Raw genomic sequence first — 27,123 nt, 5'->3', positions numbered from 1 at the left:
GGCTGCGCGTTCTGTTTAATTATCTCTTATCATCTTTAAAAACCAGCACAAAACCCACTCCAGGTAGCATCACCTCCCCACTGTGGTGCAGTGGCGTTTGTCCAGACACCCGCCCCCCCCCCCCCCCCGGAAGTGACTCGTTCCAGGGGCACAAGGCCTGAGGAAGGCGCGGCCTTCAGCCTGCCCCGTGGCCCTGGGACCGGGAAGAGGCTGCGTGTGGGGGCGGGGTCCCAAGTGACCTCCAGCCAGCCCAGCCCCGTATCTCTCTTTGGTTTTGTCATTAAAAAAATAAAAGCGACAAGTCCTGGCAGGGACCAGGTGTTGTACGGTCTTCTGTTAAAAACAAACAGGCGAAGACGCGGACAGCCTGCTCACAGGACGTCGGCCCGCTTGTCCCGTACGCGGCTGCGCGCCTTGGTCCTGGCTCTGAAGGCCGCCGCGTTGTACAGGTGCTGGGGGCGCGGAGAGTGACAGCGGCGTGAGCGGGGCAGGCAGCAGTCCGGCCCCTCCTCCAGCCCCCGCGAGCTCGCCAGGCCAAAGCAGTGGAGGGGGAGAGAAAGGGGGCGAACCTTCTCGAAACGGGAGATCTTGCAGGCCTTCAGGGCGGCGGCATCCAGCACCAGCACCGGACCCAGGCCGAAGATGTCCCGGAGCAGCTCGTTGTTCTGGGGGCCGAGAAAGCCGTGAGCTCGGGTCCGCGTGGCACCACCCCAAGGGTGCCCCCTCCCCGTCTGCCCGCCCACCTGAAGGTGGTGGTGCATCCCAGAACCCAGCGCATCCTTGAAGGCGGCGTAGACCCGGCGCCGAGCCCAGCTGTCCACATAGAGCACCTCGAGGCCGAAGCGGATGGTCTCCTCCTCACACTCGCCGCCCTGCAGGTGAGAGGGGCCAGGACTGGGCTCGGCGGCTGTGCCCGGGGGGTCGAGGGGTAGGGTGGGGGGCTGCACCCGCGCGGGGCCGTGCCCCTCTGCGCACGCACCTCAACGAAGTGCAGCACCGCCCGGAAGGTGGAACGCTGGCGCCGGCGGTCGGCCTTGGCCCGGTACTTGTTGCTGTCGGTGGCCAGAGTGCGCAGCTCGCTGCAGAGGGCTTCCGTGTCCTCGTAAACAAAGTCCTCCTGCAGCGGAGCCGGGGAAGACACGGGGGCCGGGCCTGAGCGCCGCTGGCTATGAGCCCGGTGGGGTCGCCCCAACCTTGCCTTTCCCAGAGGGAGTCGTGTTCTCCTCTGTCTGACCCCCGATCCCTCTTCCTTGGCCCCTGCCTGTGCCAGACACCCCAGCCAGGGGGCCCCTCAGAGCACCTGGCATCTTAATGTGGGGGCCGCGTCCCCTCTGAGGTGACCTCAGGCTGCCTTGCTCTCTGGGGCGGCCCCTGCACCCCGCCCCAGAGGGGCAGGAGGCGTCAGCAGGCACCCTCCCAAGCACGCCCCTGGCGCTCACACCTCAAGGTCCCGGGCGAGCTCAAAGAGCAAGGCGATGGTCTCGCCGGCAGCCATCCGCAGGTTCACACTCTCACTGGACAAGAGCTGGGGCAGCCGGGGCAGCTGCCTGGGGAAGGGGCAGGCTGAGCCATGTGTGTGGGTCAGGGGGCCTCTTCACCCTGGCCCTCCTGCCCCTGGGGCGGGGGCGCAGCGCCCCTACCTGTCCAGGATGGGGCCGATGTGCGTGCTGGGGCAGATGGTGAGGAGCAGCGCCCAAGCCTGCAGGGCAGCGCAGAGAAGGCCCTGCAGGCTGGTGGGGACCACCGGACTGGAGCCCCGCCCGCTGCAGGACCGGCTGAAAACACTTTCCAAGCAGGTGAGGCAGGAGACCAGGTCCTGGTGGGTGGAGGCGCACAAGGAGGCAGGGGAGGGTCTCAGGAGCAGAGCCAGGGCCTGGGGGGCTCTCCCGCCGGGGTCTCTAGGTCACTCACCTCGATGTCCGCGGCAGCCACGTAGCAGCCCAAGCCGAGAGCAGATGCGCACTGCTGGGAGGAGCGTAAAGCCTGGTCATGGTCAGAGGCAGGCCCGGGCTCCCCGCCACGGCCAGGGCTCACCCTCAGAGTAGGAGGGGGAGCCTGGAGGCAGTGGGGGATGAGGTGGAGGAGGGGTGGCCCGGGCTGAGGACACTCACGTGCAGCCGGGCAGCAAGGCTGGCCGTGCTGTCGCTGAGCACAGAGACGAGCAGCGGCTGCAGGCTGTGGAAGAACTCCTCGCCCTTGGGGCCGGGGCCCAGCTGCACGCACAGCAGGCCCAGCACGGCCGCGGCCAGGGCCTGCTCCTCGCCCTTGCCTGCAGGAAGGCCTACGGTCAGTCCAGGCAGTGAGGGCCATCACCCAGCCGGTTCAGGGCCGCCCCCTGCACCCCGGGGCCCAACCTTTCTTGAGGCACTTTTCCAAGGCGTCGGCCAGGGTGAGGCGGCGCTCCAGCAAGAAGTCGGGGAGCAGACGGGCTGCGAGGGCCAGGCGCAGGCTCTCAAGAGCACCCTGCCGGGTCTTGGCACTGGGGGACGGAGAAGGGGTTTTGTGGGCCAGCCCACCCTGGCACCTGGCGTGGGCTGAGCAGGGGCGCGGGCTGGGGCTGGCTGGAGGTCGGGGTACCTCTTGTCTGTGAGGCAGTCCACATACTCCTTCACCTTCTCCTCAAGGTCCTCCTGCTGACCCTGCTCTTCCACGGCATCCCCCCCTGCAAGGCCAGCTCGTCATGCCCCTTCCGGCCCTACCCCCGGCACCCCGTGGGGTCCCCGCTGCACCCCGTCCTCTCTCACCTAGGCCCTCCTCGGCGGCAGCGCTCAGCTGGCTGGCACACTCGCTGGTGGTACTGTGGGCCTCACTGGCTGCCTCGTCCTCACTGGAGCCTGAGTCAGCCTGGGTACTGCTCCGGGCACCTGGGGAGGGCGGGACAGGGGTGCTCGGTCTGCCCTGGTGGAGGCGTGATGGCGGGGGTTACTTCGCCAGCCTCACGACCCCGCAGGACAGGATGCTGCCCTCCTCAAGGCTGGCTGATACCTGAGACCCCGAGCCAGGAAGGCTGCCTGCGGTGGGCAGGCTCCAGGCCCCACTTTGGACAACCTGGCAGGCTTGGTGGGCAGGGCCTCCTGAGGCTTGAGTGTGCTTTTAGGAGGAGACATGAGCTGGGCCAAGGCAGAAGGGGCTGCCCAGACCCCACCTTGGCCTGGAGGGGCACATCCAGGCAGATTCTGGGGTAGCTGGATCACCGGCCCAGATGATGCCCCAAAAGGCCAGGGCCTTAGATTACAGAGTCTCACAGACCCAAGATCCACACCCCTGGTGCACAGCTTAACAGGGGTAACCAGGTCAGGGGCCTTAGTTTTCAAAGCCTCACTTTCTCCGTCCACGAAAGAGGTGAAAGGCACCTATCTGGGGCCAGCAATTCAGACAGTAAGTACACCGTTGACTCGTTTCGGCTCACCCACCAGCACTGGGGGCCGAGATCCAGCTCCTAGTGGGTGTGGCTAAGTGCCCCAGGCCTCGAGCACATGCTCTCCTGAGCTCCCCTGGGCCACACCAGGCCTTTGGCCCAGAGTGGATGGACACACAGGCTCCTCTGGACCCTGGGATGTACAGAGTGCCAAGTGGCCCCTGGCTTCTGGAGCCCTTGAAAAAGGGGAACAGAGGGTGTGCGGGTCAGCAGCAGAGCTGGACACCCGTGTGTAAGGGCAACAGCTGCAGCCAGAGACCCAGACAGATGCTGGTCACCAGGCCGACCCTCCGTGGTTTGGGGGGGTGTGTGGCGGAAGGTGGAGCTGCAGAGGTCAGACCAGGACGCGGTGGGGTGGAGACAGACTGTCTTCAGGCATCCTCAGAGGAGGCTGGGCCCGCAAAAAGGGGAGGTTCGCACGGCTGTTGAGCGGTGCATCTGGGACGAATCAGGAGGTTAGGACTGACATCTGTGCGTGCCAAGTTGCTTTAGGCGCGTCTGACTCTTGTGACCCCGTGAACTGTAGCTCACAGGCTCCTCTGTCCATGGGATTCTCCAGGCAAGAAGACTGGAGTGGGTTGCCATGCCCCTCTCGAGGGGATCTTCCCGATCCAGGGATCAAACCCCTGTCTCTCATATCTCCTGCACTGGCAGATGGTTCTTTACCACTAGCGCCACCTGCCCATAAAACTGACATATACACAGTAGTGTGAGGAACATAATCAGCAAGGCCTAATGTAGAGCACAGGGACTCCTCCTCAGCACTGGGTCAGTCTGTATGTGTGTCAGAACCGATCGATGTATGTATGTATAATTAAGTCGTGTTGCTGCACACCTAAAAAACCATCACAATAAATCAAATACACACCAAAATAAAGTAAAAATTCAGCCAAAATGGAAGGAAAGAGAGAAGGGGCGGCGGGGAGAGGAGTGGAGAGGGAACGGAGGAAGAAAGGGAAGAAGGAAGAAAAAGGTGCGTGGGGACCAGCCACCCGGAGCAGCTTCCTCGCCCAGCCAGCCCTGCCTCCGGCCGAGACTCCTGTGCGCCTGGAGCGGGGCAGTCTCTCTCTAACCCCCCTCTCTCATCACTCGGTCGTTCTCTCTTCCTCCTCCTCTCTCTCCTCTCATTCCCTCTCTTCCTTCGCCTCTTTCTTTGACCCTTTCTCTTCCTTCTCTATCTTCCTTTCTCTTTCTGTTTTCCCGCTCTCTCGTTCTCCCTTTCTTGATTCCCTTTTTCTCTTCCTTCCTGTTGCCGTCTTCCCTGTCTTCTCCCTTCCTCTCTTCCTTCCCCTCTCTTTTCTGTCCCTTCTTTCTCTCTTGCTTTCCTTCTGTTTCTTTCCCTCAGATTCCCTCCCTTCTCTTTCCCTCTACCCTTTCTGTCTGTCCTTAACTCACTTCCTTCATCTGTCTCTAATTCTTTATTTCCTTCTCTACATCTCTTCCTCCCTCCCTCCCCCTCCCGCTTCTGTGTCTTCCTCTCCCCTTCCTCCTCTTTCTCCATCTTTCCTCCTCTCTTCCTTCCTCTTCCTCCTCTTCTCCCTCCCTCCCCGTCCTCCGATTCTCTTTATTTCTTTCCCTCTTTCTCTAATGCTTTTTGTTTCCTTCTGTTTCTTTCTTTCCTGCTCTTCCTTCCTTCCTCTCTCCTTCCCTCTCTGCCTTTCCATTGTCCTTCGTCTCTTTCTCTCCCTTTTCTCTCTTTCCCTTGCTTCCTCCCGTTCTTTTTGTCTTCCTTCCCCTTTCTTTCTTCCCTTCTCTTTTCTCCCCCCTTTCATTGTGCTTTGCTTTGTTCCTTTCTCTTTCTTTCCCACTATCTCTTCCTCTTTCCCTCTTCCTTCCCTCTCTCTACTCTTGTCTTTCTCTACTTCTATTTCCCCCCGTCCTTCCTGTCTTTCTGTTTTGATCTTTCACTTTCTGTCTCTCTATATCTCTCTCTCATTCTCCCTTCCTTGATGCCTTCCTTCCTCTCATCTTTTTCTCTCTCTCTCCTCTTTTTGTTCTTTGTCTTTATCATTCTCTCTCCGTCCCTTCTCTCTCTCCATTTATCACTCTGGCTCTTTCCCTCCTCTTCTTTCTCTCTACCATCTTTTTCTTTCCTCCTTCCTTCTCTACTTCTCTGTTCCCTGCTCTTTCTTCCCCTCACTTTGATTTCTTTCCCTTTACCATCTGTCTCTGTTTTTCTCTCTGTACGTAACTCTTTCACTTTATCGTTTTCTATTTCCTTCTCTCTGTCTTCTTTTCTCCTTCCCTCCCTTTCTTGATTCCTTCTTCTCTTTCCCTTTCCCGTCTCTGATTCTGTCCCTTCCTTCCTCTCTTGCCTCCTCTCTCTCACCCGCGTCTCTTTCCCTATTTATCTCCCCTCCTCTCACTTGACTCCTTCCTTCCTTGATTTCATCATTCCTCTCTGTCCCTTCCTCTTTCTCCTTTTGTTCCTCTTCCTGCCTTCCTTCCTCTTTCTGATTGTTTCTTTCACTCTTTCTCTAATGCTTTTTCCTTCCATTTCTTTCTTCCTGCTCTCTCTTCCCTTCCCTCGTCTCTCCTTCCACCTTTCCTTTGTCTCTCTTTCACTCCCTTTTTTTCTATCTTCTCTCTCCCTTCCCCTCTTTCTCTCTCTACCCCCCACCTTGGTTCCTCTCTTTTTGTCTCTATCTTCCTTCCCCTATTTCTTTCCTTCTCTCTCCCTTCCTTTTCTTCCCTTCATTCCTCTTTCTTTTGCTCTTTTCTCCTTCCTCCATCTCTCTGTCTCTAGCTTCCTCTCTCCCTCTCACTCTTTCTTCTTCCTCTACCTTCCTTCCTTGATTCCTTCCTGTTTCTATCTTTCTTCCTTTCTCTCTCTTTCTGTCCTCTCTCCGCCCCCTCTTGCTTTTTGCTTTCCTTGCTTCCTTCCCGCCTTCCTTTGACCCTCTCTATTTTCTGTCTCTCCCTTCCTCTCCTCTCTCCCTGTCACTGTTTCTTCCTTTGTCTCTCTCTCTCTCGCTCCCTTTGTTTCTTCGTCTCTCTCCCTTCCTTCCCTTGATTCTCTTTTCTCTAATTCTCTCTGCCTTGCTCTTTCCTTCCTCTCCTGTCTCACTCTCTAACTCCTTTCTGTCTCTCTTTCCTCCTCCTCAGCCCTTCTCTCCCTCTTTCAATTTCAGTCTTTATCTTTCTTCCTCTCTACCTTCCTCCCTCTTTCTGTTTGTCTCTTCCTCCCTTCCTTTCTCTCCATCGGCTTCTGTCTCCTTGTTTCTGTTTCCTTCCTCATTCTCTCCCTCCCTCTTTCTCCCTTGATTCCTCCCTTCTTCTTTCAGTCCCTGTGTGTGGGTCTCTGCTTACTCTTCCTGACCTCCTTTCTCACTCTCTCGTCTCTCTCCCTTCATTCCTTTTCTCTTTCTCTCTGCCTTCCATGTTCCTCTTCCTTCCCTCACTCTCTCCATGACTCTATTTCTCTTTCCTCCTCCGTTCTTCTCTCCTTTTCGCTCTTTAGCTCTTTCTCTTTCTTCCTTTCTCTGATTTTCTTTTGCTTTCTCTCACTTTTCATTTCTCTTGCTTCTGTTAATGCTTTCTCTCTACTCTCTCTTGTTCTCATTCCTTCTCTCCTCTCCCTTCCTTTCTGTGTCTCTTCCTCTCTATCTTACTCTCTTTCTGTCCTCTGTCTCTTAATTTCTTCCTCCCTCTTCTGCTGATTCATTCTTCCTTCCTCTCTTTCAATCTTTCTCTAGTTCTCTTTCCCTCACTCTATCCTCTTCTCTTCTCTTTCACTTTCTATCATTTCCTTCCTGTTTCCCTCTTTCATTCTCCCTTCTCCCCATCTCTCGATTCTCTGTCACTCTCTTCTCCTTTGTTGATTTCTACCCTTCTTTCTCTAACTCGCGTTGTCTCTCTCTAGTTTGCTTCCTGTCTCTCTTCCTGACTCTTTCTCCTTCCTTCCTACTGTCTCTCTCCCTGCCTTTCTCACTTTTGCTCTCCCCACTCCTTTCTCACTACCTTTCTTTTTCTTTCGTTTCTTTCCCTTTACCCTCTTTCTCTTTCCCTAACTTTTTCTCCCCTCCTCCCTCTCCTGTCTCACCTCCTCTTTCTTCCTTTCTTGATTCCTTCCTTCGATTTCATCCTCCTCTCTTCCTTCCTTCCTCTCTCACTCTTTCTCTGGTGCCTTTTCTTTCCTTCCATTTCTCTTTCCTGTTCTTTTTCTCCCTCCCTCTCTCTCCCTTCCTTTTCTTCCCCCTCCATTTCTCTTCCCCACTATTCCTTCCTCTCTCCTCCTTCCTCCCTATCTCACTTTCTCTCTGTATCTCTTTCTCTAACTTCCTTTCTTCCTTTATCTTCCTGCGTTCCCTGATTCCTTCCTTCCTCTGTCTCTCTTTTGCTTTCTTTTTCTCTCACCCTTTCTTTCTGCTCTTCTCTCTTGCTGTCTTCCTTCTTCTCCCTCCCTCCTTCCCCTGTATTTCTTTCATTCTTCCTTTCTACCTTTCTTTGATCCTCTCTCTCTCATTCCTAGGAGTTTTCTGCCTCTTACTACCTTCCTTCCTTCTTCCTCTTTCTTCTTGTCTCATTCTGTTCCTTCCTTCCTCTCCACTCTCTCTCTCGCTTCCTTCCTGATTCTCTTTCTCTTTTTGTTTCACTGTTTCCCTCTGTCTCTTCCATGCTTTCTACCCTTTCTCTCCTTTTCTTCCTCACTCCCCATCTTTCTTCCTTCTATCCTTCTGACTCTCCTCCCCTCTCTTTCTTCCTGATTCCTTCCTTCTGTCATTTCTCTTTATTGCTCTCTTTTCCTTCCTCTCTTTCCTTCTCTCTCGCGCTCTCCCTTTGGTCCTCTTTCTCTTTCCTTTCTTTCCATGTATTTCTCTTTGTTTCTCTTTCTCTTCTCTCTACCCTTCTTTCTCTTTCTCTCTTCCTCTTGCTGTCTCAATCCCTTTTTACTTCCTTCCTCCCACTCTTTCTCTTTTTTTGTTCTCTTGCCTCCTTCATCTTCTCTCTTACTTGTCTCTCCTACCTCATTCATTCTCTCTCCCTTCCTTTGCTCCTCTCTATTACTCTATTCCTGATTCTTTTTCCTCCTTTCTCTCTCTCCTTTACCCTTTAGCTCTTTCTCTAATTTCCCTCCTTCCTCTGATTTTATGCCCTTCCTTCCCCCTTTCTCTCTCTCCTTCCCTTCCTTCCTGGCTGTGGGTCTTTTGCTCTGTCTCTCTCATCCTTCCCCTCTCTTGTTCCATTTCTCTGTCTCGTCCTCCCTTCCTCTCCATCTCTCTAGCCTCTCTCTCCTCTTTCTCTTTAACTCTAGTTCCCTCTTTCTCTCTCTTCCATCTCTTTCCCTCGCTCTCCCTTCCTTTCTCTCCTTCTCGCTCCCTCTCAACATTTACGATCCTCTTTCGCTCTCCTCTGTTGATTTCTACCCTTCTTTCTAACTCCCTTTCTGTCTCTAGCTTGCTTCCTTCCTCTCTCACTCTCACTCCCTCATCTCCAGTTCTCTTCTCTCTCACCTTTTCATTCTTCACCTCTGCTCTCTCTCCCTTCCTTCATTTCTTCATTCCTCTCTGTCTCCGTGTCTCTCTTCCTACTTATCTTTCTTTCTCCCTTGATTCCTTCCTTCTTTCAGTCTCTCTCTCTCTCCCTTACTTTCCTTCTCTTAAGTCTTTCACGCTCTTGTTTTCCCTCTGTGTCCTTCCCTGTCTTCCTTCCTCATCTCGCTTATTTTTTCTATCCTCTTTTTTCCTTCCTCTCACTCTGTCTTTCCATTATTCTATTTCTCTCTTTCCTCCTTTCCTCTTCATTAACTCTTTCTCTTTTTTTCCCACCTTCCTTCCCCTCTTCCCTTCCTTTCTGTTTCCCTCTTTCTCTAACTTCCTTTCTTCTGATTTTCTTTCACTCTTTCCTTCTCTCTCCCTCCCTTTCTTTGATTCCTCTCATTCTTTCTACCCTTCCTCCATTCCTCTCCATTCCTTTTGCTTTAACTCTTTCTCTCTCTCCCTTCCTTCCCCCCTTTCTCTCTCTCCTGCCTTCCTTTTTGTCTCTCCATTTCGCTCTTCCTCTATGGTCCTTCCTTCCTTCCTCTTCTTTCACTTTCTTCCCTCATCTCTTTCTCTCATTATATTTTCCTTCCTTCCCCTCTCTCTCCTTCTCTGATTTCTACCTTCTTTCTTTGTCTCTAACTCCTTTTCTCTCTCTAGCTTGCTTCCTTTCCTCCTTTCTTATGCTGTCATTCCCTCGTTTCCCCTTTTCTCTTTCCTCCCTTTTTCTCCTCTGATTCTTTATTCCTTTTTCTTCCTTCCTCTCTCTCTTCTGTATCTTCCTTGATTCCTCTGTTTCTATTTCCCTTCCTGCAATCCTTCCTTTCTTGATTCCCTCCTTCCTTCCTCTAGTCTGTTTCTCTGTCTCACCTTCTCCACCTCTCTATTGTTCTTCCTTCCTCTCTTCTCCCTTTCCTTTTCTCTCTCCTGTATTCTCTTTCTCTACCTTTCTTGCATCCTCTCTTTCTTGTTCTCCCTTCCTGATGGCTTCCTCTCACGATGTCTCTCTTGCCATTCCTTTCTTCCTCTCTCATCCTTTCGCTGTCTCTGTTCTCCTAGTTTCTTCCTCTCTCTCTCGTCTATTTCTTGCTTTCTAGGCTTGAACCCTCTAAATTCTCACCTTGTCGGCAGGTCTCCTAGTTGTGAGGTGGTTATCTTCAGACTACTTCCTTAGAGTGGACTCCGACCACTACACAGCACCTCAAGCGCCCTGTAATAACCTACCTGAGTTAAGGATCTGAAAAAGAATCCTTACAGGAATCTGTTCAGCAGAATCAAGTGGCTACAGAGCTCAAACACAACACTGTATCTCACACACAGTGCAATAAAGCTTGAAAATGAAAGGACAGAGTGCTCATTCTATTCTCCTCAGGCCTTTGCAACCCGGGCTGGTGTCACATCCTTGGAGCCTGAGGCTTCATCCCAAGGCTGCACTGGGGTGGGGCTGAAGGAGCTGAACAGGATGGGAGACGGGAAGACCCCACTTGAGTGTAGCGCCTGGCCCCGGCTGGCTGGGACCACAACTTCGGGATGCAGGCTAGCCCTTGATCAGCTAAGGCAATCTTAGTGCCTCCAAAGGATGCTGCAGCCGCTGGGCAGGGAGGGCTGTGAAAAGTTTCTGGGTACCACAGCTCCTGTTGCTCGGGATCCCAATTAAAGACTGCTTCCTTTGAGTCACCCCACCTCCAAACCACAGCATCCTTGGCACAGCACAGCACTTGTGCAGAACCTGGGGTTTGTCTGTCAGGTAGAAGCAGACAGCAGGAGCCTGAAGGGCAAGAGGGAAGCGGTGATGAGTCACAGACTCTTGACTGTTTCTTTGGGCACTTCCCACTCAAACTGACAACCCAGGAAAACAGCTTTCTCTAAGAGCCATGAAGGTTGGGCTTGCCTGATTTAACAGACTTGGGCAGGAGACGGTGCTACCTGCCTTGTGGCCACTTCTTGTAACAGGAACTTTAAAACCAGCACTTCAGAGCAGTTAAATCAATTGCCAGAACTAAATTTTACACTTTTTTTTAAACAAAAATCAACTGAAAAGATGCTCAGCATCTCTAATGATTAATAAATGCAAATTAAAGTGACAACGAAGTAACCCATCACACAAGTCATCAAAAAGTCACTACACAAAAAAACGCTAGAGAAGACACACAGAGAACCCTACAGCACTACTGGTTCAAATATAAACTGGAAATAGCCACTCTGTAGGAAAACTATAAAGGTTCTTTAAAAACCAATAAGCAATGCTACCACAAGCTCTGGGAATCCCAGTCCTGGGCCTACCCAGAGAACACCATCCTTGAAAAGACACGTGAAACCCAACCATCCTTGTGCCATAACCCAAAACAGAAGACCAACCAAAACCATGGAAATGTCAGACCACAGATAAAAGGAAAAAAAGGCTGCAACAACCACTCCATGGACTGGTGCTCAGCCAGTAAACAGAATGAAATCATGCCATCTCTGGGCACTTGGACCCAGCAAGACATGATTACACCTAATAGACAAAGTCAAAGAAAAACATTGCTTATAACGCTTAGAAGTGCTATCTAAACACTGATACAACTGAGGTACTAAAAAGTAAAACAGATGAGATACTAAAAAGGAACCTAGATTTACCAAAGGTAAAAGTTAGAGAGGGGAATAGGACGTTGAGATTGTGGTTTTCTGTCAAATACACACCCCATACATATAAATATATATATATATTTAACAAGCAAGGACAAAGGAGACAGCACAGGCACTCAACACTCTGTGATAATCCACATGGGTAAAGCACCCGAGAAAGAACAGTTAAGTGTATCTGTAACTGAATCAGGTTGCTGCAGAAATAAAAAAGAACACTGTATATCACCTATAATGCAATACAATATGGAGATGATATTAAAAAAAAATAGAGTGGGGCCTCCCTATTCTATTGCACGAGGCCAGTGTCACCTGGGCAGGGTCAGAATAGTGAAGCCTGAACTGGCGTGGGTCCCAGGGTGGCCTGGGGTGAATCTGAGAGAGCTAAGGGTTTGTGCCTCCAAATAAGTGCCGCCTTGCACCTGTACTTCCTGCTACCCTCTACCTGGGACCACAACCTGATTATGCAAGCTGACCCTCTAAGAGATAAGGCTAGCCTAGTACACCTGAAGCGATGCTGGAGCTACTGGGTAGTAAGAGCTCTCAAAAGTCTCGGTCTCCACTGCTCCTGGTCCTGGGGAACCCACTTAGCGCAGGCTTCCTTTTGGTTGCCCCACCTAAAACCACAGAACTCTCAATAAACCTCATGAAGGGCTTGAAATTTGTCTCCAGGGTGGGAGGAGAGGGAGGACCCTGAACAGCAAGAAGGAAGAGGTATTGAATCACAAGCTAATGGCTATTTCTCATGGCAAGTTCCATTCTAAGGGACCACCCAGGAAACAGCTTTCGCTCATAAAGGATCAGATTGCCCGAAACCCAGGGGAGAGGAAGGGGAAGGGCTGCCACCTTGTGGCCACGACTAGTAACAGCATCTTTCAAAAGGAGTTTCAGGGCACTTAGGTTTGTAGAGCTGTGAATAGCACCTGCCCTCAAGCAATATCCTCTGGTAGGTCAAGAAAATCGCCTTGAAAACTGGGCTCGCTCTCAGGAGACCACCTGCAAGAGCTAAATTTTACTACATTCTTTCTTTACACACACACCAAAGTCTAATGGTCAGGTGTTCAGCATCTTCAGTGATTAGAAAAATGCAAATCTAAATGACAAATCGGTAAACCCTAACACCAGTTATCAAAAGGGCTACACACAAAAAATTTGAGAGAGGCTGGGCACAAAAGGGAACACTACTACACGGTTAGTGCAAATATAAACTGACCACGGCCACTCTGGAGAACACTACGGAAGTCCTTTCCACAATGAAACAGCGCTACCACGAGCTCTGGAGCTCGCACCCCAGGGAGTATACTTGGAGAAAACCATCCTTTGAAAAGACACTTGCATTCAAATGGTATTTGCTCCAATATCCAAAACAGCACAGCCATTGAAACCACTGGGAAGTACATTCATTAATTAGCGAAAGAAAAAGACATGCACCAAACATACCATGAACGAGGAGTCAGCAGGAAAACAGGATGAAGCCATCATTTGTGGCTGAGACCCATCAGGAGAGGACTGCGCCCAGTACTCCAAGTCAGACAGGGAAAAACACGTACCATTCATATCACAAACGGGGACAGAACACTGAACACCCCAACTAGTGTACTAACAATACAGAAGGGAGACCAAAAAAGGAACTTAATTTACTAAAGGGACTAGATGGGGAGTGGAGGAAAAAAATGGGGATGGTGGGATTGACAGGAAAGCACAAATCAATAGTGTGTGTGTATGTGTGTGTGTGTATACATATACACACACAAAAACCAAAATCACCAAGGATGTATGAAATCCCACAAGAGACTCTGCTCAGCACACTGTAATATCCTCTGTGGTAAATGAGCGGAGAAAATATAGGTACAATTATACATTTAACTAAATCAGGTTGATGTAGAACAGCAGAAGAACACTGTGGATCAACTATATTACAATACAAAATGGAAATTACAGAAAACAAATCTGGACTGCCTACTCTGTTCCAGGAGGTCCGGGCCACTTGCGCTGATGTCACACCCACGAGGCCTGAACAGGCCTCGGTCCCAAGCTGGCCTGGGTAAACCTGAGAGAGCGCAAGAGCCTGTGCAGGCAAACGAGCCCCCCTAACACCTGTACTTCCGACAGCCCTGTGGATGGGACCACAGCCTTGTAAGGCGGGCTGGCCCTCTATCAGCTAAGGCTAGCCTGGTGCACCGGAAGGATGCTGCAGTCACTAAATAGTAAGACCTTTGAGAAGTCTCCTGGTGTCCATGGCTCCTGCTCCTGGGGAACCACTTAAACACTGATTCCTTTGGGTCGCCCCACCTCCAAACAACAGCACCCTCAGCTCAACACTACTGCACGGCTTGAGATGTGTCTCCCGGTAGGGATGGGGAGAGCAGAGCCTGAAGGGCAACAGGGAAGAGGGAATGAATCACAAACCGTCGGGCACCTTCCACTCAAATGGGACCACCCAGGAAAACGGCTTTCTCTAACGTGATGAAAGCTCAGTTCAGTTCAGTCACTCAGTCCAACTGAGTGAAACTCAGAGAAAAACACGTATCATTGATATCCCTTAGAGGTGGAATTGAAACACTGACACAACAGAACTAGTGTACTAATGATACAGAAGGAGGACTAAAAAAATTCTTAAATTTACCATAGGAACAATTGGGGTGGGGAGAAGAATAAATGAGAATGCTGGGAGTGACAGAAAATGACAAGTCAATACATCAGTTCAGCTCAGTCGCTCAGTTCAGTGTCTGACTCTTTGAGACTCCATGGACTGCAGCACACCAGGCCTCCCTGTCCATCACCAACTTCCAGAGCTTACTCAAACTCATGTCGATTGAGATGGTGATGCCATCTCATTTTCCGTCGTTCCCTTCTCCTCCCTTCTTCAATCTTTCCCAACATCAGGGTCTTTTCCAATGAGTCAGTTCTTTGCATCAGGTGGCCAAAGTATTGCAGTTTCAGCTTGAACAGCCGTCTAGTACGTCAAGGCTGTATATCGTCACCCTGCTTATTTAACTTCTATGCAGAGTACATCATGAGAAACGCTGGGCCGGAAGAAGCACAAGCTGGAATCAAGATTGCCGGGAGAAATATCAATAACCTCAGATATGCACATGACACCACCCTTATGGCAGAAAGTGAAGAGGAACTAAAAAGCCTCTTGATGAAAGTGAAAGAAGAGAGTGAAAAAGTTGGCTTAAAGCGCAACATTCAGAAAACTAAGATCATGGCATCTGATCCCATCACTTCATGGCGAATAGATGGGGAGACAGTGGAGACAATGGCAGACTTACTGTATAGCACAGAGAACTATGCTCAGTGTTATGTGCCAGCCTGGATGCGAGGGGATCTGGGGGAGAATGGATACATTTATGCCTGAGTCCCTTCACTGTTCACCTGAAACTACCACAACCTTGTTAATCGGCTATAAGCGAAAGCGAAAGTCCAAGTCGCTCAGTTGTGTCCAACTCTTTGCGACTCCATGGCCTACACAGTCCATGAAATTCTCTAGGCCAGATTACTGGAGTGTAGCCTATCCCTTCTCCAGCGGATCTTCCTGACCTAGGAATCGAACTAAGGTATCCTGCATTGCAGGCAGATTCTTTACCAGCTGAGCTACCAGGGAAGCCCCATTAATTGGCTATTTCCCAATACAAAATTTTTTTGGTATTTTTTTTTAACAAATTTTTTAATTAAAAAAAAAAAAAAAAAAGAAAACCACATGAAAACTTGCTGAGCACCACTATTTGAGATATGCAAAAGGACCACTATGTATCACCTCCCACCAGGGAATGTGGCCATCCTCCAAAAGCCTCCAAACAGTAAATATTGAACACGGCATGAAAATAAGAGAACTGCCTCCACCGTCAGGAGGAGCACAGCCAACATGGAGAGCAGCAGGAAAATTCCTGAAAATACAACAAAACAGACCAACCACAGAATTCCAACATGCCCCTCCCAGGCATTCCTCTGTCCTCAGAAATCATAATTCCTAAACACACATGCACCACAACATTCATTACCACTCTATTTGCAGCAGCAAGAACACAGAAGCCTGCTCACCATCCATCAACAGGTGAATGAAGAAACAAACATGGTGTCCACACAGACAATGCAACAGTCCTCGGGCGTAAAAAAGAATGAAATAATGCCACTGGCAACAACACAGCTGGAGGTAGAGGTGATCATACCAACAAGTGTAATGGAGACAAGGAACAAAAACGTCTTACGATATCTCCTATAGGCGGACACTAAAAAATGGACACAAATGAACTAATTTAAAAACAGAGAAACAGACTCAAGGACTTGGCAAACAAATACACGTTTACCAAAAGAATCAGGTGGGGTAGGGGAGAGAAATTTGGAGGTTAAGATAAACATAAACACAAAACATATACCCAAAATGTGATCAACAGTGCCTTACTGTGGAGCCCAGGAACTCCTACGGGAAAATAATCCAAGAAAGAACAGGTATACGTGTATGTAGAACTGAATCACAGTATACCTGAGACCGCACACCGAAAAACAAACACAGCTTAGGTTCACCTAAAACAAGCACGTCGTTGCAAATCAACTGTACTCCAACATAAAATAAAACCCCAATTAAAAAAAGAAACAGAAATGCCTACTATATTCCCTTCAGCCCAGGGGGGCCTAGGCTGGTGTTAACTCCCTGGGCGCCAGAGCAGTCCTGGGGCTGAGGGAACCAGGGAGCACGTGCCTGCACAAGAACCCCCCTTGGATTTGCGGTGTCTGATCCCCTCTGAATGGGATCACGCTGTCCACATCCAGGGGGGCCCTCCAGCAGCAAAACCCAAAGTAGGCAACCGAAGGGTGGGGCACCCTCTGGACTGCAAGAGCTATGAACAGTCACCTTGTGTGCAGGTCTCCTGGTGGTGGGGTGCCCACCTCCAGCCTACTTCCTTCGAGTCGACCCTGTCCTCTCTGGCTGCACCCTGGGCGCTGCCGTGTTACGAGAGTTGGTTATTTGTCTGGGGGTGTGAAGACTAAGGGGGAACAAGAAAGGAGCCACAAGCCCTTGGTTGTTTGATCTGGCACATTCCACTCTCAGTTATAAGCCAAGAACAGGACTCTTTGCTAAGGCTCTGGCGGCCAGAAAACCCAGTGTTGGGCACAAAAAAATCTTTCCGCCTTGTGGCCATTTCTCAGAACTACAGCTTTAAAACCCTTGCTTCTGGACACTAGGGGCTTACCTGATAGCTCAGTTGGTAAAGAATCCGCCTGCAATGCAGGAGACCTCGGTTCGATTCCTGCGTCAGGAAGATCCACTGGAGAAGGGATAGGCTACCCACTCCAGTATTCTTGGGCTTCCCTGATGGCTCAACTGGTAAAGAATCTGCCCACAATGTCGGAGACCTGGGTTCACTCCCTGGATTGGGAAGATCCCCTGGAAAAGGGAAATACTGGAGAATACTGTAGGCTACGCACTCCAGTATTCTGGCCTGGAGAATTCCATGGACTATATAGTCCATGGGGTCGCAAAGAGTCGGACACGACTGAGTGCCTTTCACTGTCTGACACTTAATAATCACAAGGGCTGGGGCACTGTAAGTGGCACTTGCCCATAAGAAATATCCCTGTGGAGGTAATCAGAAAAGAATTCAGAGGGGTGGACTTTCATGAAGTCAATTTCAAGACGAATATTTCACTCTCACTGTTAAAAAAAAAAAAAAAAAAGCACGTGAAAACTTGCTCAGCATAGCTTATTAGTAGAGAAATGCAAACCAAAAGGGCCACAAGGTAAGCCTCCCAGCAGGCAGAATGGCCATCCTCCAGAAGTCTACGAACAGGAAGTGCTGTGTAGAGAAAGGGGACCCTCCTACACTGTTGGGGGGAATGCACAGGGGCACAGCCAATTGGGAAAAGAGGTGGGAGATTCCTGAAAAAATGAAAAATATACCGACCGTAGGATTTGGAAATGCTTTTCCCAGCGGATATCCTCAGAAAACCATAATTCCTGAACATATATGCACCCCAACATTCATTGCGGCACTATTTACAACAGCCAGGACACAGAAGTCTCCAAAATGTCTCTTGATAGATGAATAAAGAAGATATGGTACATATATACAATGGTATATCAGGCAAAAAAATAAGAATGAAATAATGCAGTTTTCAGCAACAAGGACCTAGAGATGATTACAGCAATTCAAGAAAATCAGTAGAGATCCAAAAACATCCTATGATATTGCTTATATGCAGAATCTAAAAATGGATACAAATGAACTAATTTACAAGACAGAAACAGTCCCACAGACTTAGAAAAGAAATTTATGGGAAATTCCCCTGCAGTATAGGGTCAGGACTCAGGTTTCACTGCCAAGGTCTTAGATTGGATCCCTGGTCATGGAACTGAGATGCCAGAACCTGCAGGCCATAGTCAAAAAAAAAAATATATAAAAGAAAATAAATTTATGATTACTAAAGGGAGGGATGGGAGGGAAGGATAAATTTGCAGGTTGGGATGAACATATATACACCAATATATGTAAAACAGATTATCAACAAGGATGTGATGGACAGCACAGGTAACTCTATAGTCAACAGTCTTTCAAAACCTATATGGGAAAAAACTCAAATAAGAATATATATATTCAGTGGATCACTGAAAAAAATCAACAAGGAATTGAAAAACATACCTAGAGAGAAATGCTTTTGAACTGTGGTCTTGGAGAAGACTCTTGAGAGTCCCTTGGACTGTAAGATCAAACCAGTCCATCCTAAAGGAAATCAGTCCTGAATATTCACTGGAAGGACTGATGCTGAAGCTGAAGCTCCAATACTTTGGCTACCTGATGCAAAGAACCTACTCATTTGAAAAGAACCTACTCATTTGAAAAGACCCTGATGCTGGGAAAGACTGAAGGCAGGAGGAGAGGGGGACGACAGAGGATGAGATGGTTGGATGACATCACTGACTCAATGGACATGAGTTTGAGCAAGCTCCAGGAGATGGTGAAGGACAGGGAGGCCTGGCGTGCTGCAGTCCATGGGGTAGAAAAGAGATGGACGCAACTGAACTGAACTAAGAGAGAAATGGCAAAGAAAACACCAGATCCAAGACCTATGGGATGCCACAAAAGCAGTTCCAAAAGGCAAATTTACAGGGATGCAATGTTACCTCAGGAAACAAGACAAAATATCAAAGAAGGAAGGTAACCTTATACCTAAAGCAACCAGAGAAGAAAGACAAAATCCAAAGTTAGTAAAAGAAATTATAAACATAAGAACAGGAATGAATGAAATAGAGACAAAGAAAATCATAAAAAAGATCAATGAAAGTAAAAGCTTGTTCTTTGAAAAGATACACAGTATTGATAAACCTTTAGCTGGACTCATCAAGAAAAAAAAAGAGAGTGGGCTCAAATCAATAAAATTAGTGGGCTTCCCTGGTGGCTCAGTGGTAAAGAATCCACCTGCCAATGCAGGAGACACAGGTTCGATCCCTGCTCCGGAAAGATCCCACGTGTGGTGGAGCAACTGAGTCCGTGTGCCACAAGTACTGAGTCTGTGCTCTAGAGCAGGCGACCTCCAGCTACTGAGCTCTCGCACCACAGATACTGAAGCCAGCACGCCCTAGAGCCAGTGCTCAGCAACGAGAGAAGCCACTGCAGTGAGAAGCCTGTGCACTGCAGACAGAGACAAGCCCATGCAGCACAGCCAATAAATAAATAACAATAAAAAATTAAATCAGAGATGAAAAAGAAGTTAGAATGGACACCACAGAGATATCAATACAAAGGGTCGTAAGAGACTACTACAAACAACTTTATGCCAATAAAATGGACAACCTAAAAGAAACAGACAAATTCTGGGCGTTCCCTGGCAGTCTAGTGGCTACGACTCCACGCTTCCACTGCCAGGGGCCCAAGTTCAATCCCTGGTCAGGGAATTAAGATCCTGCAAGTCACAGGGTGCAACCCTAAATAAACAAACACTTTAAAAAGTTTTAATTTAAAAAGAGAAATGTACGAAGTCTTAGAAATGTATACCTTTCAAGACTGAACCAGGAAGAAACAGAAATATGAACAGACCAATCACAAGTAATGAAAGTGACACTGAGATGAGAAAACTTCCAACAGACAAAAGTGCAGGACCAGGCGGCTCCACAGGTGACTTTTACCAGACATGTAGAGAAGAGTTAACACTCGTATTTCTGAAAATATCCCCCCAGATTCCAGATGAAGGAACACTCCCGAACTCATTCTACAAGGCCACCATCACCCTAATACCAAAACAGACACATACAAATACAGGTCAATACCACTGATGAACACAGATGCAAAAATCCTCAACAAAATACTAGCAGACTGAAACCAACAATACATTAAAAGGCTCATGCACCAGGATCAAGTGGGATTTATCCTAGGGATGCAAAGATTCTTCAATATATTCAAATCAATCAGTGTGATACACCACACTAACAAACTGAAGAATAAAAACCATATAATCATCTCAATTGATGAAGGAAAAGCTTTTGACAAAATTCAATTTCCATTTATGATAAAAACTCTCCAGAAAGTGGGCACAGAGGGACCTTACTTCAACATAATAAAGGCCATACATGACAAACCCATAGCTAGCATCATTCTCAATGGTGAAAAGCTGAAAACATTTCCTCTAAGATTAGAAAGAAGGATGTTTACTCTTGCCACTTTTATTCAACATAGTTTTCAAAGTCCTAATATGACAGTCAGAGAAAAGAAAGAAAGAAAAGGAATCCAAATTGGAAAGGAAGAAAAGCTGTCACTGTCGGCAGATGACGTGATACCGTACACAGAACATCCTAAAGATGCAATCGGAAAACTACTAGAGCTCACCAATGAACGTGGCAAATTTGTGGGATGCAAAATTAATATAGAAATCACTTGAATTCCTATACACTAACAACAAGAAATCAGAAGAGAAATCAAGGAAAACAGGGAACTTCCCTGCCTTCAGTGGCTAGGACTCCACACTCCCAATGCAGGGGGCCTGGGTTCAATCCCTGTTCAGGGAACTAGATTCCACATGCTGCAATGAAAAGATTCTGCTTGCCACAACAGAGATCGAAGATCTCATGTGCCAAAACTAAGACCTGGTGCAGCCAAATAGATATTTTTTAAAAGAAAGAAATCAAGGAAATAATCCCCATTTACCATCACATCAAAAAGAGTAAAACACCTAGGAATAAGCCTACCTAAGGAGATAAAAAATTATACTCTGAAAATACTGATGAAAGAATTGTGGATGACACAAACAGATGGAAAGATACACCATGCTCTTGGACTGGAAGCATCAGTATCGTCAAAACATGACTCCACTACCCAATGCAGTCTACGGATTCAGTGCAATCCCTATCAAATTACCAATGGCATTTCTTACAAAACTAGAACCACCACCGCAACAAATGTTTAGATTTGTACAGATACACAGAAGACCTGAAATAGCCAAGCAATCCTGAGAAGAAAAACAGCTGGAGGAATCAGGCACCCTGCCTTCAGACTAAACCACAGCTATAGGAATCAAAACAGCAGGGTACTGGCACAAAACCAGAAATACAGATCAGTGGACCCAGAAATAAACCCATGTGCCTACGGTCGAGTAATCTATGACAAAGGAAGCAAGAATATACAATGGAGAAAAGGCAGTCTCTTCAGTAAGTGGTGTGCTGGGAAAAGTGGACGGTTACAGTGTAGAAGAATGAAATGAGAACATCCTCTAACACCATAGAGGCTTCTCTGGTGGCTCAGCTGGTAAAGAATCTGCCTGCAATGCAGGAGACCTGGGTTTGATCCCTGGGTTGGGAAGATCCCTTGGAGAAGGGAATGGTTACCCACTCCAGTATTCTGGCCTGGAGAACTCCACGGACTGTATATCCATGGGGTTGCAGAGTCGGACATGACTTTCACTCACTAACACCATACACAAAAATAAACTCAAAATGGATTAAAGACCTAAATTTAAGGCCAGACTCTATAAAACTCCCAGAGGAAAAGAGAGGGCAAACACTCCTTAACGTAAATCACAGCAGTGTCTTTTTTGATCCACCTCCTAGAATAATGAAAATTTTAAAAATTAAGAAATGAGACCTAAATAAACTTCAAGCCTTCTGCACAGCAAAGGAAACCATAAACAAAACAAGAAGACAACCCACAGAATAGGAGGAAATATTTGCAAACAAAGTGACCGAGAAGGGATTAATCTCCACAATATACAAACACCTCATACAGTTTTATGTTAAAAAAAAAAAAAAAATCAGAATATCTAAATAGACATTTCTCTAAAGAAGACATACTAATGACTAAAAAGCACACGAAAAGATGCTCAACATCACTAATTTTTAGACAAATGTAAATGACAACTACAACAATGTACCACCTCACACCAGTCAGAAGGCCCATCATGAAAAAGTCTACAGACAGAGACTCCCTTGGTGGCCAAGCAGTTAGGACTCTGCACTTCCAATGAAGGGAATGTGAATTCAATCCCTGATCGGGGAACTAGATCCCAAATGCCACAGCTAAGAGTTTGCATGCTGCAACTAAAGATTCCAGGTGTCGCAACTAAGACCAGGCAGAGCCAGATAAATAAATAAAAAGTATATGAATATGGCTCCCTCCCTCCTCCAGGCACAGGCCCTTCAGGCTATGCATCTCATAGCCCAGTCCACCCCAGACATCAGCACAGGATTCGAAACGCAACTCCCAGTCCTCAGACCCCTAGAAGTGACTTGCTCCAGCCGGTTTATTCAGTTTTCAATCATAGGAATATAAACTGAGAGACAAAAGGCACCCAAAGAAATATACAAAAGACCCAAATGCTGGCAGTGGCTCTGTCCATTGAAAAACCACTGAAGGTGAGGCTGGCTTTTCCAGGTCAAACTGGCCGTGGTAAACTGTAAGGCTCATGGGCACCCAGACAAAACCAGTGTACCCTAGGGGGACAAAGGGGGCACTGCAGGAAAGAAGGTGCTCGATCCACTTTGAGAACAATCAGAGCTTTGCAGAGGGAAAGCCCCAGATGCCAGAAGGGGACAGAGACCCATAAGCTTTTGATGGTTTTATAATCAAAAGACTGAGGGAGCCCAATACCAAAAGTGGCTATAGATAGAGATACCACCTACATAATAGTGGTGAGCCTCAAGCTTCAGGTGGTCATTGATGTGGTGAGCCACTTGATAAAATCTCTCATAAGCACCAGGGCAACCCTCTCAGTCTTAACCTAGACTGAAAGCCTTAACAATCATAAGAAATATGTAGTGGGAGTGTCAGTAGACACGGGTACACTTTCCTGCAACCCCTTTTGTGCAACATCAGTGGCCAGTCATTTCTACATTCCCTTGTTTGTGCCTGATTGTCCTCTCCCTTTAATAGATTGGACTTATTAACTAAATTAGGGGCCACTCTGTCACCCTGCTTATTTAACTTATATGCAGAGTACATCATGAGAAACGCTGGGCCGGAAGAAGCACAAGCTGGAATCAAGATTGCTGGGAGAAATATCAATAACCTCAGATATGCACATGACACCACCCTTATGGCAGAAAGTGAAGAGGAACTCAAAAGCCTCTTGATGAAAGTGAAAGAGGAGAGTGAAAAAGTTGGCTTAAAGCTCAACATTCAGAAAACGAACATCATGGCATCTGGTCCCATCACTTCATGGGAAATAGATGGGGGAACAGTGGAAACAGTGTCAGACTTTATTTTTTTGGGCTCCAAAATCACTGCAGATGGTGACTGCAGCCATGAAATTAAAAGACACTTACTCCTTGGAAGGAAAATTATGACCAACCTAGATAGCATATTCAAAAGCAGAGACATTACTTTGCCAACAAAGGTCTGTCTAGTCAAGGCTATGGTTTTTCCAGTGGTCATGTATGGATGTGAAAGTTGGACTGTGAAGAAAGCTGAGCGCTGAAGAATTGATGCTTTTGAACTGTGGTGTTGGAGAAGACCCTTGAGGGTCCCTTGTACTGCAAGGAGATCCAACCAGTCCATTCTAAAGGAGATCAGTTCTGGGTATTCTTTGGAAGGAACGATGGTAAAGCTGAAACTCCAGTACTTTGGCCACCTCATGCGAAGAGTTGACTCATTGGAAAAGACTCTGATGCTGGGAGGGATAGGGGGCAGGAGGAGAAGGGGACGACAGAGGATGAGATGGCTGGATGGCATCACCGACTCGATGGACATAAGTCTAAGTAAACTCCGGGAGTTGGTGATGGACAGGGAGGCCTGGTGTGCTGCGATTCATGGGTCGCAAAGAGTTGGACACAGCTGAGGGACTGAAGTGAACTGAACTGTTTCTTGAAGGACAAGGAAGCCACTCTTATAACTAAATGATGTGAACAAAAAACTTGTTTAAAATAACAAGACTAAATCTATAATTAAAAGACTCTGAAGTATAAAACCTGAACTATAAAATAGTAAGGTTCCGGGCCTAGCCAAAAGCAAACAAGTGAGGCTTCAAGTAACCCTCTCTAGATATGGAAACTGTTTGGAAAATATGGTTTGGGTCTCCAAAACTGTGGCTGCAATCTCTTTTAATAACTCTTTTAATGGCAATTGCTTTAATTCTTTTCATTTGTATCTTCTATAAACTCATTCTCTGATGTTTAACACCCACAAGGGCTAAGAGAATAGTACTCAGTCAGTAAAGAGTCTGCCTGCAATGCGGGAGACCCTGGTTCAATCACTGGCTCGGGAAGATCCCCGGGAGTAGGAAATGGCAACCCGCTCCAGTATTCTGGAGAATTCCATGGACAGAGGAGCCTGGTGGGCTACAGTCCATGGGTTCACAAGTCGGAAATGACTGAGTGACTAACACACACACAACCAGAGTCAGCATTACAGTTCTCCCAAAAGTGAAGGAAGACTCAGTCAGGGCTTACACTTTTTCCCCAGGGAGGCCTACATCCTATCTCAGCAGAAAGCAGTTAATGATAAGTTTGTTGGCCCTTAACCCCCTTTAAGCATAAAGGATAAATACCTGGAGGCAGGGCATGATAGGGGCAGAGCCAACAAAGGTCCGTCTAGTCAAGGCTATGGTTTTGCCAGTGGTCATGTATGGATGTGAGAGTTGGACTGTGAAGAAAGCTGAGCACCGAAGAATTGATGCTTTTGAACTGTGGTGCTGGAGAAGACTCTTGGGAGTCCCTTGGACTGCAAGGAGATCCAACCAATTCATTCTAAAGGAGATCAGTCCTGGGTGTTCTTTGGAAGGAGTGATGCTAAAGCTGAAACTCCAATACTTTGGCCACCTCATGTAAAGAGTTGACTCACTGGAAAAGACCCTGATGCTGGGAGGGATTGGGGGCAGGAGGAGAAGGGGACAACAGAGGATGAGATGGCTGGATTGCATCACCGACTCAATGGACATGCGTTTGGGTGAACTCCGGGAGTTGGTGATGGACAGGGAGGCCTGGCGTGCTGCAATTCATAGGGTTGCAAAGAGTTGGACACGACTAAGCCACTGAACTGAACTGAGAAAGACAAAGTAGGTGATTAAACACTTAATCCCACTAAGGGAGCGTAAGAAAAAACTATGGGAGACTGCTTTAAGTTAATCATCATTCAAGAAGGCACCTTTAAAAAAAAGAAAAAGAGCAGGTTTGCTTAATCATAAAATCATGAAACAGAAGCAGGAGGCATGCCCCCAAACAACCATTGGTTTAATGGTAGAAGGAGACCTACATCCAGCCCAGTGATTCCTAGGACATGCTCCCCTGAGTGCACTAAAAGAAACAATTTAAGGAAAGAGAGACATTATGCTAAAACCTGAAATGACTTATCATATTTCAGTATATGGTTACTGCCTTTTTGCTCATTCCCATTGTGCCAACTCCAGTACTTTGGCCACCTCATGCGAAGAGTTGACTCATTGGAAAAGACTCTGATGCTGGGAGGGATTGGGGGCAGGAGGAAAAGGGGACGACAGGATGAGATGGCTGGATGGCATCACCGGCTCGATGGACTTGAGTTTGAGTGAACGACGGGAGTTGGTGATGGACAGGGAGGCCTGGCGTGCTGCAACTCATGGGGTAGCAAAGAGTCGGACACGACTGAACTGAACTGAACTGATTGCACCATGACAGTCCTGATTTGACCTTGTAGGAGCAAGAAAACTCCCCTACCCCATGTGCAGAAGAAACTGATGATGGAAGCGTGACATCTCAAGAATGAGGAAGAAGGTAGTCTTCTTGCTGTCCCCACTCTTCCTTTGATTATAAAACTATACCCACCACGTTCTTGGGGCAGCACCTTCTCACCCACCCACTTGAAGGCCTCTCAAGGGCGCTTTTCTAAAAAGTCACTTTCTATTTATCACTTTCACTTCTTGCTGAATTCTCTGTGCTCTGAGACATAAAGAACCAGAGCTCCTCAGAGCCTTACCCCCGCCTCCGCACCCACCCCCACCCCCGCGACCCGCTTTTCTGCGGTTTCATCACTAAACTGGCTTTATAGCTCCCAGGCAAGTGAATCCAAGTGTGGTTCGGTAACACCCTCACCCAAGCCCCATTAAAATGGTGGCCAGGTGTCAGCCATGCCTAAAAGGCACCCCATCTCTGCTGGGTAAACATAAACTTGTTTACTGTACCAGGACATATGCCGCACCTCCTGGTCGACCTGATAAGCGACTCTCAGGACTGCCTCGGGCCCCAGGGCGCTCATCTGCCTTCTAGAGCCGGGCAGTCAAGGCCCCAAATTTTGCAGTTTCCCCATCACCCTATCTCTCAGTACTCCAGGATAAGCCAGGTCTCCCACCAATTTCCTAGTCCAGTTCGGCAAAGGATCAGGGTTTGGAGAGCGGACGGGCTTCCAGCTCCGTCTGGCCAGTTTGTCCATATCACAGCGCACAGCTTGGGTAGAGAGGCAATGAGAAACCAACCAAGGCCGGCAGGTGCGGACCAGGTGCGAGCCGGAGCGAGGGGGCACGCAGGCAGCACGCTCAAGTTAGGCGCACACGTGGCCGCTGACTTCTGGGGCACGTGCCCGTCACGGGGGGAGTTTGCAGGTGGCGGCACCAGACTGGGCAAGGCATGATCTATACCCGAGAACTCTAAGGGTCACTGACGGGAACCCACTCAGGACCCTAGTTTGACGTTCCTCAGTTTCCCCGTGCCCCGCCACCCACCCCACCCCAACTTACCTCCTCCGCGGCGCTGGCCGCCTCTGCGGGGCGCGCTGCCTTTTCGGGCGCGGGGCATGCCGCAAATCGGGCACGACAGGGCGGGGGGTCAGGGACCCGGCGGCGGGGGGTTCCAGGCCAGCGAGTCGCCGGCCGGTGCGCTGAGTTGAGACCTAGGCAGACGACGGGAGCCACACGCTGCGCGCGCCACCATCTTCGCGAGGCGCCCCGCCCTGCCAGATGGGTCGAAGCGCCCCGCCCCGCTAAATGGGTGGCTGGGAAGGCGAGTCCCTAGCCACTCGGCTCAGACCGCATCCATGCGGCCGAACCTTCTACTCCCAAGGTGCTGCGTGCGCAGATTACCGGCGCCAGGCTGGGCGCAGAGCACCTCGGGAATTGTAGTCTACTCCTGGGGAGCCCATAAGCCCACGACGCTCTAGCTGAACTATGCACCCACAATGCCCTGCGCCCTTCCCCCAGCACGTGTAGTCA

The 27,123-nt window shown here is 48.7% G+C and overlaps 1 protein-coding gene across 16 annotated transcripts; it reads right to left on the bottom strand.

The window, feature by feature from the left end:
- IFRD2 (interferon related developmental regulator 2) lies at positions 1-26,869 on the bottom strand. Of its 16 annotated transcripts, none has more exons than XM_086367907.1 (12): positions 26,653-26,869; positions 2,745-2,864; positions 2,578-2,662; positions 2,355-2,479; positions 2,112-2,269; positions 1,912-1,965; positions 1,641-1,816; positions 1,442-1,563; positions 980-1,117; positions 744-872; positions 570-665; positions 1-452 (listed from the first exon to the last, which is right to left on the bottom strand). In XM_086367907.1, the coding sequence occupies exons 3-12, from the start codon at positions 2,600-2,602 to the stop codon at positions 372-374; spliced, it is 1,104 nt and encodes a 367-aa protein (XP_086224033.1). In that variant the 5' UTR covers positions 2,603-2,662; positions 2,745-2,864; positions 26,653-26,869; the 3' UTR covers positions 1-371. The 16 variants fall into 16 exon arrangements, 12 of the variants coding, with proteins under 12 accessions (XP_086224033.1, XP_086224027.1, XP_086224034.1 ...); XM_086367901.1 differs by having other exon boundaries at positions 1,442-1,547; XM_086367908.1 differs by having other exon boundaries at positions 1,912-1,962.
- Between the last annotated feature and the right edge of the window lie 254 nt (positions 26,870-27,123).

This window comes from Bos grunniens, chromosome 22 (genome assembly GCF_055505025.1).
Source record: "Bos grunniens cultivar Pamir isolate PY7600 chromosome 22, Bosgru_T2T1.0, whole genome shotgun sequence".
In the NCBI taxonomy this organism is placed as follows: domain Eukaryota; kingdom Metazoa; phylum Chordata; class Mammalia; order Artiodactyla; family Bovidae; genus Bos; species Bos grunniens.
This window is presented reverse-complemented; position numbering and strand designations above follow the sequence as displayed.

What these genes read in the sequence shown, in the direction of transcription:
- IFRD2 (XM_086367901.1), bottom strand. Translation starts at nt 26,710, where the DNA reads ATGCCCCGCGCCCGAAAAGGCAGCGCGCCCCGCAGAGGCGGCCAGCGC. An exon ending in GGAAAAGTGCCTCAAGAAAG is followed by an intron (nt 2,270 to 2,354) that starts GTTGGGCCCCGG and finishes GCCTTCCTGCAG; the next exon opens with GCAAGGGCGAGGAGCAGGCC. An exon ending in ATCGGCCCCATCCTGGACAG is followed by an intron (nt 1,548 to 1,640) that starts GTAGGGGCGCTG and finishes CCCCTTCCCCAG; the next exon opens with GCAGCTGCCCCGGCTGCCCC.